The sequence below is a fragment of the Stegodyphus dumicola genome, chromosome 7, assembly GCF_044657685.1.
Source record: "Stegodyphus dumicola isolate Sdum_Otavi_A_Nest chromosome 7, ASM4465768v1".
NCBI lineage: Eukaryota > Metazoa > Arthropoda > Arachnida > Araneae > Eresidae > Stegodyphus > Stegodyphus dumicola.
This window is the reverse complement of record NC_140774.1, coordinates 63,015,581-63,028,060: the sequence shown is the minus strand read 5'-3', so window position 1 is coordinate 63,028,060 and position 12,480 is coordinate 63,015,581. Positions and strand designations below refer to the sequence as shown.

General features: G+C 33.2%; 1 protein-coding gene across 1 annotated transcript in view; it reads left to right on the top strand.

Moving 5' to 3' along the window:
* The first annotated feature begins 1,546 nt into the window (after positions 1-1,546).
* Positions 1,547-12,480, top strand: part of LOC118180051 (uncharacterized) — a 209,377-nt gene continuing 198,443 nt past the window's right edge. The window contains exon 1 of the mRNA XM_085820340.1: positions 1,547-3,534. Coding sequence (XP_085676466.1) covers positions 1,651-3,534 — 1,884 coding nt within the window. The 5' untranslated portion in view covers positions 1,547-1,650. The remainder of the gene's footprint in view (positions 3,535-12,480) is intronic.

The window sequence follows — 12,480 nt, the reverse complement described above, 5'->3', positions numbered from 1 at the left end:
ATTAGGTTTTTTGACGCTGGAGTACATGAAAAATGAGTAGTGCCCTCGCTGGGACTCGAACCCTGGACCTCGCGAATAAGTGCCGGATGTGCTACCGTTATACGACAAAGGCATATAGAAAGGAGGGAGAAAATGCCTTATAAAGCTTTATGAGAAATTTGTATTACGAACAATTATTATATTTCACAAAATATTTTAAGCCAAGAGCAATTTAATATTTTTATGTCTTAAACAGAAAATTGCATGCAGTTGCCTGCTATCTTATTAAAAAATCTTTCTAATCATAAACCGGTCACCAGACTTACGTCTAATTCTGATTAAGATTGATTACGTTTATCATTCAATTAAGTTTTGTTCATAATTGTTAAGGTAAAGGATACATTTTCGTTATAATAAAAGGGTAATGATTTCATTTGCTACATAAAGTATGCTAGGAAACTAAGCTTTTCTGGAAGGGCAATATTTATATCATACACTGGCAGAAAATTTGTTACAGCTAGCCTGTTCAGCGGACAGAGTAAACTGTCAACATACATAGTCTTTATTTAGGCTAAATAAAGATTTAATACCTAAATAAAGACTTTGGTAGACCAGTTTTACAGAAATTAATCTGCTGGGATAGTTTTGCTATCGAGAGATTTTTGTAATACACTACTTAAATAATATTAATTTATTACTTAAATTTATTTATAATTCTGTAAACGAGAAATCAATAGTCTATTGATTTAAACCATTGCAAATATAGTAAATTCTATGGAAAGGTATTGCGCGATAAATTATTAACACATTTATTAAAATTATATTTCCTGTTGTAAGAAGATGAGCTATTATTTTCATTTGTAATTTAGTATTAAAAATTGGATAAATTTTAAACAGTCATAGATAACGTCGTTATACACACAAAACATGAATCTAAACTTTTTGATCCGCTCATTAAAATAAAATTTCTAGATTTCTTTTCTGTATTTTAAAGGTTGAAAGAGAAAGTGTGTATTCCTTGAGATAAATATAATAGAAATATTAACATCGTTGAACGGTGAAAAGTGTAATTACGAGTATTAAATTGACAACAAAGTAATATATTTTACGTTACTTCAAAAAGTTTAAGAAATTGTAAATAATTATAAATATATAATATTATTACACAGTACTGTATTTCTTAAAGCACTTTTCTACACTTTATATTCAATGTAAACACTTTCATTAAAAAAAAAAAAAAAAAAAAACTTATGCAAGTGACAACACTTGAAAGGTAATTTCATTCTAATTAAAATTACCATGTAACAAAATTCTGCGACCGTTCCTAATTACAGATCAGATAAAGAATCGAAACGAAGCAGAAATGTGTGTCGTGTTCACAGACATCTGTAATATTATTTTTGTCTTCTCTAAAAAGCTCTTCATTTCCTGTTGCAGATCAGAGAATGCCAAAGGAAATGAAGCGCGAGCTTTCTCAACGAACTTTCTCGCCAAATTGGCGACCGCGTGAGAAAGAGAAAAAGCGGCAACCCTGCAGTTTCGAGTTCGTGTCAGACGGTGCTCGGTCGTGTGCGGCAGAGCGACTGAGAAAGCTTCGCGTCGGTGAGGAGGGCAGTCACATCCACAACGGATACCACCGGCGCGCGTTGCCTCACGTTTCGGACGCACACGATGGGGGAAGACAGGACCACGTGTGCGGAAAAGAAATGCAATGATGTCCACCTCCCCTGTCGGCACAGACATTCTTCTACCATTTCATCGGGCTCTGAAGATGCGGAGACCGAATCTACATCTACTGGATATCAAGATGATGATCGAGAAGAAGAACTTGAATATGGTCCGGGAATTGTCAACAAGCTACGGACGCGTTTCCTGACAATCAGCCTTAAGCAGAATAGAGGCTGTGGCATGAGAAGGTCCTGTAGTATGGAGAACTTGCTGGACCAGGACAGGCCTTGCAGGGGTAATATTTTCTCGACTGCTAAAAGGCTTGGTGATGAGAGCGATGAGGGAAAGAACACCATATGGGGTAACCTGAAACGTGCGAAGAGCATGGATACTTTGCTCATGGACCTCCAGGCTGCACCGAATAATGCAGAACTGCATTGCGAATCCAGTATCAAGGAACCGAAAATTATTCGAAGGAGAGACGGTGGATTGAATCGGGCAGTGCCTACTATTTGCGATGAGGAATTACCTAAACCTGACACGGTTAAGACCTACAAGCGGATGTTCGAACCAGCTGAGTCCAGAAGGGGCTCTCACAGTAGAAGGCCTCCTGTGTTGAGGGCCAGTGCGAAGTCGGGGGTCCTTGCGGCCTCGAAGATTAATGGAGTCATACCAAGTTCGAGTGCCAAAGTGAACGGAATAGTGACGAAAAACAAATTCAGTGCCAAACAGTCTGCTCCCGTTAAAGCTCAAATCAATCAAGAATCTGCCATTTGTTCCAGTTCGATTGTAAAACAACCACTTGTGAATGGAAACAGTGAAAAACCACTTTTGAATGGAAATCATACCGTGAAAGCCACTCCATTAAAAATCACTAAGCCAGGTTTGTGCAATGGGAAGGAAGCCGAAAAGAGCAACAATCAGTCTTTATGTAAAGAGGCAGAAAAAGCTGTCTTCGGTGGTAATAATACGAGCAGAAAGGAAATTCATTTCGTACATAACGCGGACATTATCTGCAATGGAAACACCAGCAACAAAGAATTCCTTAAAACTAAAACAGTTGAAGATTCTTTGAATAATTCTGGTAAGCGTATCATCACCAATAACAGTGTAACAAACTGTAAGCCCAAAGTGCCCCCGAACAGACCTACATTCTTGAAGAACGCTGCAAAGTCACATGAACCTAAGGGGAACGATCGTAAACCTGCGACACTGGTTAAACCAAAATCCAATACCGTTGCCTGTCCTAAAATAAACTCTAAGCAGATAGTGAACAATGAAGTGGAAAAAGAATCCCGGTTAATAAGTGAGAACGAACTGTCGAAGGATGTCAAACTTAATGGGAATAGTCAAACATCTCAAGAGCGAGTGAATGACCTAGGGAAGATAGTGGAAGATAACAATCGCAAAAACGTTGAAAAACGTGCTTCTGAAGTAATAGACATGGTCTGTCTGGATAAAATACCTGCAGAAAGCAATGGTCTCGATAAAGAAGCGAAAGATGACGGCGAAAAACTCAATGGCGTTTCAGAAAGCATTGCGATTGATGTAAAAGTGGAAGTTGAAGTGAAACGTGATATTAAATCCATAAAAAAGGCACAGACATCGACTTCCCCAGTGACTTCAATGGTATTTGATTTTCGAGGTAAAGATGTTGTGCCTCATGTAGCTGTTCTACCAACACCTTTTGGGTGCAAATCATTGCATCCCAAGAAACGACCCCTCCTCGTCGACGGCAAAGAAGTCCTTAATGGGAATGGGGTCGCCACGGATGATGAGGATGAGGATTATGTGGATTATAGTGTACCTCCACCCTCTGGTGTGGTCTTCGAAGGCGAGAATGTCAAAATTGGTCGGGGATCCATGCTTTCGACAAGAAACAAAGACGTGAGTATTTGCATTTGATTGACATTTATATTAATTAAAGGCTCTTAACTTTTATATTACCTGTTAAACAGAAATGCTCTGTAGGTTAAAATACTAGTTTGTTTTAATTTCGGGAAGTAAAATTTTGACTGCATGAGTGATGCGTTTTTATCGAATCGTCGAGATGTTTTCTAGAATAAAAAAACGCTTATGATTTCTTTGGAAATTTTACAGTTGAGACGTTAAGGGTTTTGTTGTGAATATATAGTTAAAAAAAAATATCCTTATAAAATTTTTACATCCAAAAGCATATGAGAATATTTCATTGACTTGAATAAAATTAAGCCTTAAATATAAAATATATTGCAATTATTTAGACGTTTAGTAACAATGTTTATTAGAACTAGGAGCTTTAATATATAGTGCTTGTAAATTTTTAATTCTTACCTTTGTATCTACATCTGTAAAAATTAGATATTTATATATGCAACTTGTGAGATTTTCTTCATTTTCTAAATTAAAGTCTGGTCATATATTTGGTTTTCACATTTTCAGATGTAATTTCATTGGAAAAGTTTAAAGAATATTTCTTCGCCCTCCCCTCCAAAGAAAAAAGAAAAAAAATCCGAGCTTTTTGTGAAAATGTATTTGAATTTTTTAACGTAAATAATTTGCAAATTATTTCTTTCAACTTTATGCAGTCTTAAAGATTTTCGTCCAGTGTTCCACATTTGGTGTGCAATGGAATGGAACTGTATTTTGCAATATAATATAGAATGAAGTCAATTTTTTTTTTTTTTACTTAATATTATTTTCAGAACTGCCAAATAAAATATATCTCGGTTTTATATGAAAGTAGCTGAAAATAATTTCAGCAAAATTGGAGATTAATTTTATTGTCGTTATGACAGAGAAATTCGCAGGGTGAGCTTTTACCATATTAAGCGTTTCACATAATTCAAAACCGAATAAAAGAAAAAGGAGATTAGTTGTATTATTTGCAGTTTCTGAATAAATGCTCAATGGTTTTTTTAAAAATCCTAGAAAATATTCTTGTTTAGATAATTTATTCGGGTTAATTAGCGTAAGCTTGGAATTTAAAAAGTTAGTAATAAAAATGTTTTGAACTGAAATCTGAATTTCATTGGCATGATGAAAATTCTTTGTGATTATTAGTGCACTTTTATGGGTCAGTAAATAAAATTGTATTTTTGCAAATATTTTCCATTTCTTCAGGTTATTGATTGAAAATATTAATAATTTATTTTAAAATAAAAAAATTCAGCATTTTTCACTAAGTTTTTTTTTTTTTTTTTTTAAATTCCCAACACACCACTTTTCAGGATACCGAGATAGGCATAAATATTTTGCAGGTAAATAAAATGTGGCGCTCGAGTTGCTGATGGCTCATGCCATTCCCTCGTACGGTTGCAGAAAAATTTAAAAGTTTTTTAAAAAATTTAGACACTAAATTTTAAAATGTGACTTTAAATTCTACGTACATTAAATGAATAGGGAAAATATGAAATAGAACTTTTAATAATTTAGAAATCAAAATGTTAGTTGCCCTTTCTTTTCGTGGAAATTGATTTCATAATGAAAATAGTTAGCAATTAGCTTCTTAACGGCATTTTTTTGTTTTGTTTTGTTTTGTTTTGTTTTTTCGTTCAATAACTGAAATTTTTCTGAATAATATTGTTTCAAATACGGTAATAGAAACATACATTCTAAACACATTAAATCTGGATAATGCTTTAAGGTTATTATTCAAATTCCATTGAACCACGCGTTTGTATGTGATTTGTGAATTTTAATAAGGCTGTGACAGAAGGACATTAACATTAATGACATGCCCGACGATGTGTTCGTTCTGCTTGAGCAATATCCTTGCATTGTAATCATTTCTAAAGTTAATACTTTTATATATTTATTTTTTCAATTTCTGTCTAAACAATTGCATTTGCTCTGTATAAAATTATTTTCCCAATATTCATGCCTTTTAACAACAGAACCGTGTTTATCTGAAATCGTTGCAGGACACATGACCCGGTGTAATCATGTAAAATAAATTTGTTTTTGTATTGGTGCACGTAATATATTTATATATGTTTTTGTATTAATACAATACTGTGTTCTATAAAGGTACTTCATCGGAACGAAGCAATAAGATTCCATGTTCATCAGTCAGCAATCAATTATTATATAACGTCTTCCAAGATATCTCTTATGACTATAAATGCTTACCACATTTTAACAATTAAGAATTATAAATGAATGGTTATTTTTTAAATATTTTTTGTTCATAGTACCAAATCGGGCTGCCGAGCACATACAAAACGATCGGCGAGCACACTTGTGCTTGGGAGCACAAGGTTGGGCACCACTGCTATAAGGCATTTTCTTCCTCCATCCTACATGTCTTTGTGGTGTAACGGTATCCCACTCGGCACGTATTTTCGAGCCGAGATAAGCCTTCTGGTAACTATGTATACCTCTCGAAAAGCACCAGCAGCCGAGCGGTATAAAGTAATTTAACTCGAATTCCGGCGAACGGGCAGGCTGCATGAGCATTTTCGTGGTTTTCCACATGTGTAGCATGTATACGATCCAGTTTGCCTAAGAAAGCCCTCCACGAAGGCATCCCTCCTCTTATGCAGATAGCCTTAATGTGCTTTGCTATAATTAAAGAAACCAAACGTATATCTGTCGAAATTCGGCCAGAGAATGAGGAATTTATGCCAACAGTGCTTTTTTACCTACTGCTCAGGAACTTTACCGGCCATACCACTGAGAATCGTAGCTAGGATTTTCAGTGCCCGGGAACAGATGAAAATTTTGCGTTCCCTTCTGTTTGCTAAGAATGGAAAATATTTAATTCTAAAATTTCGTAATATCAGTTCGACTCCCCCTGGATGCTGCGCTCAGCGACAGATGTCCCCCTTGCCCTCCCTTCTCTACGCCCTGTTACCACTATAACGCACGTAACTTTACAACCCGTAGCACTTAAACGCACTATTTCAACATACGCATTTCATTACAAAATCTGCTTATTTTTATCCCCTCTAAGCATCTTACCATTTTTAACAGATGTGTTTGAATCACCCTATGTATCAAAATCTGTCAAGTTAAATTAATAATTTGGGTTTGGTTTCTGTTATTTATGTCTTTTATATAATGGCATGGTTATCACACATTTACAGCTGTGTGTAAGATAAAATAAGGAAATTTATAAAAAGATTATTATCATTATTTATTTCATAATCTATAAAAGCATACGGGAACTATCAAATGAAGTCGTGTAAGCAATGAACATTTCGGAATTTTGGAATTGATGAACTGAGTGAAATTAGCGTTATCAATTCGCAGTCTCTGTTATAATTAAACAGCTTTAAATTAAATTTTCATGGTATGAAAATATTTTTAGTGTTATTATAGGAAAACACGAGGGAAAGAGTTTTCGACAAGCAAAGACATGAACTCCTTTCTGTCTCGGTAAACTCTCCTCTTTCCATTACTTTTCCTCTCGCATCGTCTAGTCATAACAGCTACTCTTCAGCGCTCGAAATTTCAAGTAGTTGAATGTGATGCAGTTGTTCATCGCCATAAATTTGTTACTTGAATGAAAATTAATTGGACGTTACTACGTGCAAAATCATGGGATGACCTCTAAGTTATCTTACTTATCATGATTGTTATTTACGGCTGTAGTGCGGTTCTAAAAAACATCCTCATTCTAAGATCCTTAGCGCACACGAGGAAAAAAAAATCTATAGTCACATTCCGTTCCTACTTCCCATATTCTTCCGTTTACTTCCATCCGGCTAATTACGTAAACAGGAAACGAAGTACTATAATTGATATAATGGACTTCGGGAGATTCTAGAAAAACCTTCAAACTACTAAGACATATATATATTCAGCTGTTCCATCAGCTGAAATTAATTAAGAGAATATAATATAAGTGCTAAATCGTCCGGAACAAAAAAAAAAAAAAAAAAAGGCCCAAAGAAGATAAATATTATTAATTGGCTCATGTAGAAATAAATATTTTCTATGCTTCCTAAATACCTGTTTCGAAGTGCGTCTGTAAACATGAACTTAAAATCGTCAGGATAATGAAAAGCATTTATATTTATCAACAGAATTTATCACCAGAATAATGAAAAGTATTCGTACTTATCTTCAGGGCTTACATCCAGCCGGAATCCATTGAAGCTTCTCTCCGGTAATTCTCAGTTTTTGAATGAAACTGTCATTAGAGCTGAAGATCAAATATGATAAATTTGAGTATTTTAATTTATTATTTATTTACTATTTGTCATTAATTTAATCTAATTTATTATTTATCTCTTTACATTTTATTTAATTTGAATTATTAATTAATTATTATTTTATTTATTTATTTTTGTTCCTTCCGTAGAATAACACACGCATAAGATAATAGCTAAAATTTATTATTACTCGACACGAGGTACCGCGTACTAAAATAAATCTGCAAAATTAAATTTAAATTAAGAATTCCCATATATTTACATCATAACAAGTGACTATTTATGATATAGAACTAGTCCAGTCACTGAAGGAGTATGCTATATAGGATCTGAAGAAGGACTGATATAGCCAGTGCTCTGACATATCACATTTTTTTCTTATTTCCGGTTTATAAACTTCACTTACTGCTAATTAACAATTCAATAACTTTTAGCAGCCAGTATCTAAAACAAATTTCAATGTAACTGCCGGCAGGAAATCTGAATACGTTTCCAAGACAAGAAACAATAACAAGCTATAATATCAAACAGCATCTTTCTCACTTTTTCATCTCTCCTTAGTAACAACTTATCGGCCAACTTCTGGAGCAAAGAAATCTTTCAAAAATTTTCTGTAGAAGCACTTGCTGACTAACTTGCTTGCTTGTTCTAACTTGTTGGAGCGAGTAAGTATTTCGGAAATATGTTATAGGAACATATAGTAACTAATTTGTATAGATCTCGAGCCAAATGAGTTTTAAAACCGTCATACGGGCTGTGTAAATTTTACCCGATATAGATTTAAGCCATAAATCTTATAACTGTACATTTTGATTTATTCCACACATTCTAATAAGAAAGCCACTGAGTGAAATTTTAACTTCATAATCTGATTAATTCTGTCTAGCATTGTACTCAGTTGTTATTTCCTTCATTGCCAGTTTTTGTATGTGCCGTGTATATTATGTAAATTTACAATTTTAACTTTTTTGATCGTGTAAAATTCGATGATAAATCTTTTAGTAACCGTCCATTTTTCCCCTTTCTTTCTTTTCTTTTTCTTTTTTTTTTTTTTGAAAAAGCTAGAATAGAAATAAATTCAACCCATACGTTGAGGTGAACCAAAAATTCTAAAATACGTAAAGTAATACTGACATGAGAAATGTGTAACATAGATAAAGCTTCTGTAGAAAAAATTTGGAAACACCATTGCTAACATACAAAATCTTTGCTCATCATTAATTTGCTTAAGACTGAAAATTGGATATTTTATGTAATACAGTCGGGAAAAAGATCCAATATGGAAATAAGTCGACGTAATTATTCCTCTTTCTATTCTTTTGTATCTTCAACAACTATCCTAATATACCGTTGGTAACTAGAAATAATGAGAGACTATGTAGTCAGAAGTCGGAGATCAGTAATTTTAATAAGAAAAATTCTTTTGCTTGTTAGAAATCATGATAAATAGATTAATCCTTGAATCATTGTAAATAACGAATTTCTTAAGAACCGGGGATAATTGAGGATGATACGTAAAGCCTTGTGTTGAAGATTGTAAAAGTTTTTCTGTTTGTCTTCGGTGTCACTGCTCATTTGGGAGGGAGATGTTAGTAATCCAGAGTTTTGCAGCCTGGAGAAGCCTTTTAATTCCAGCTTTTAAGGTACATCTGCATCCGGTAATTGAATAAATGCTCATAAGAGTTGTATGTATTTTATCTCTGTTATAATTTATTTAGATATATTTTAAATTCAATGTGTCTTCCAAAATGAGTCCATGGTGTTTAAACTGGATGTCATGCAATGTATAGGCTCTTTAATTTTGGTGTGGTATCAAACCAACCAATAATCTTTCTAAACTGCATTGCTAGAAATATCGCTATAAATCATGAAAGAATTTGAAAAAAAAAATAGATGCAAAGCAGAAAAGTGAACAGCTATTTTTTAAACTCGATCAACAAGTAAAACGTGCAGGTAAGCATTTGATGGACACTCCCCACCACCGCCTCTCTCTGGCTGATCGCCAAGTGTACCTCCTCCAACCGAACTTTTGACGCATTTCATAGATCGAACCCGTAATCATGGAACTCGCGAAACTGGATCAGGAATGAAGGACGTGTTTCAACAGCCTTCTGAGATTGCTACCCTATTGCGGAAAAGGGAGCTGCCACGAACCGAAAAGGAAGATTAGTGATATATCCTAAAATCTTTAAATTCGCGGTACTTTAAATGGTATCAGTATCTTAAGTGTAAATGCTCGTTAGGGTATTTCTTGACAAGAAGTGTAGTTTGAAGATAAAATTTGATCCTCGTTTATTGGAACTGTTTGGGGCATATTCATTTCGGATAGCACTCTTTCCTCGAATAAACTAAATATTTTTGGTCAAGATAGAAATACCTGTAAAAGCACGTATTAATAAACATTTATATATACAATATAATGACGTGTCAGTATTACAGTACTTTGAAATTATTTTAAAAATTGAAATTCTTCCGAAACTTTTTCATTAACAAAAAAAATTGTCTTAAGTTATTTCGTTTTTAACTGAAATATGTCATTCATAATGTCCTGTTCTAAAATTACCACACATTTTTGCTTTTATGTCAATTAACATTTTGACACCGAAATTAGTATCCCACGAATAAAGCTGATAATACTGATAAATAAAAATAGTAAAAAATTAAAAATGTAAATTTAGTAAAATTAATAGTATTTGAGTTCAAATATATACTTACTTAAAAAAGGGGGGATCAGCTTATAAAAGACATGGATTAAAAAGAAGTATCATGTAATATTTTAGTTTTTTCCGAATGGCAGCAGACTGGAATGAAAAGCGAAAATACGCATTAAAGTGAAACAATGCAAAATCGCGTTTCGAGAAATAGCCCTTTTGTGCTAAAAAATCTGAAAGACTCAAATTTTTATTAAAAAGTACTCTGTTGAAGTTTAATATAATTTATCACCAAAGATTATCAGTAGAAATGGCCCGGGTGGACTAGCAAGGCATTTTGTAAGATACTAGATGAATATACATTTAGAATAACATGAGAACTTTATATATCTTCTGTGTATTTAAAAGAGAGAATATATATAACCTAATTATATAAAAATATTCAACATTTTTAATTAGCTTTATCATGAATTAAATGCTTTTTTATTCAACTGTATTAGATTCAAAAGTAAAAAAATAATATTTCTAAGAACTGCATTTGTTGCTTATAGTTTAGTTTGTGCATGAAGATAAATATCGTATATTTTGCCAAATGGCACCAAATTTTAATGAAAAGTGAAACAACGCAAAATCGTGTTTCGAGACTAATAGGGTTAATAAATAATCATAAACTTCGAATTAAAGAAATCCATTCGTGGGATTAATCTTGCACATTAATTAAAAGAAATGATAGTTCTGAATGCTACTTTTACCACCTTTATTTTGAACAGCACTTGAGAAGATAACAGTACAAATGAGATTTGTTAAGAGTAGCTCAAACAATAATTAATCTAATTTCTCAAGCATGATGGCTCCGCTTCAACCTTTTCCCAACTCATCCTTGGCAGGTTTTGTTCCCGGCACAGCCTTCGCATCATATCCCTTTGTATAAACGTAATAGAAGATTAGTTTATGAATACTGAACCCATTTCTTATAGCAAAACAAACATGTGATTTGTATATGCCTATCTTCATGTTTGATATGTCTTAATAACTGGTGTTTCATTAGCAGCTTTTCGTTATTTTTTATTAATAGCTTAGTGCACTTATGATGAACTATTTACCAAAGAAGTTTAATTGGATTGGCAAAAATTATGTCATCCATTAAAATCCAAAAGGCCCAGATCTTTTAAACTGAAATATATCTTTAAAAATGTTCGAAATGAATAGTAATCCGCCAGTCTACTAATTATAATAGAAATGTTTTTGTCTACTAATTATAATATAAAAGTCCAGAACACTAAGCTATATCTTCATTTACTTATAAAAGGCCGTGTTAAACCGCAGATTGCGTTTTAAATGAGATGAAGGGATATTCCTAGATCGAACACAAATAGAGAATAAAATAACCGAATTCTTTTCTCTGAGGCTAAATTGAGAATAAAACTATAAAGGATATGTTGGAAACGGACTGAATCGGAACTACAAACAGCGAAGCAGACATATCTCTCTTAAATTGCAGTCATCAGATATGTTACCCATTATAAGATTTAATTCACAGATTTCAATTCAGACTGCTGAAATTTATAATTTCAAAGCCACTAGAGAGTTCAAAAATGGTTGATTTAATAGATTTTTCATTCACTAATAAAATAGCTCTTCGTACTGTGATTTAACTAGATGGTCATAATTAATTGTAGAAAATAATATAATTACAAAGAAAAGAATTCTTAATAATTTAAATTATAATTATATTTTATATTTACAAAAGCGATTTCCATCTCGCATACGGACAAAATCGCAAAATTTAGATATTATACTCGATTGTTATTAAAACATCTTTCGAAGGTTTTCTTTGGACCTTCTTTCCCTAATCTTGATAATCTATTTGCTTCCTTATGGAAACATATGGCATTCGTTTCAATTCTTTTTCCAGTCAACAAACAACTCACCTCCACTTTTAGCTTCGAACTTGCATATCTGATCCTCTTTCAGACCTGTTTGTTCATTGTCTTTCCATTTTGGGTGCAAAAGTCGTCTATGAATGTGGCTTTAAGCCGAGTCAT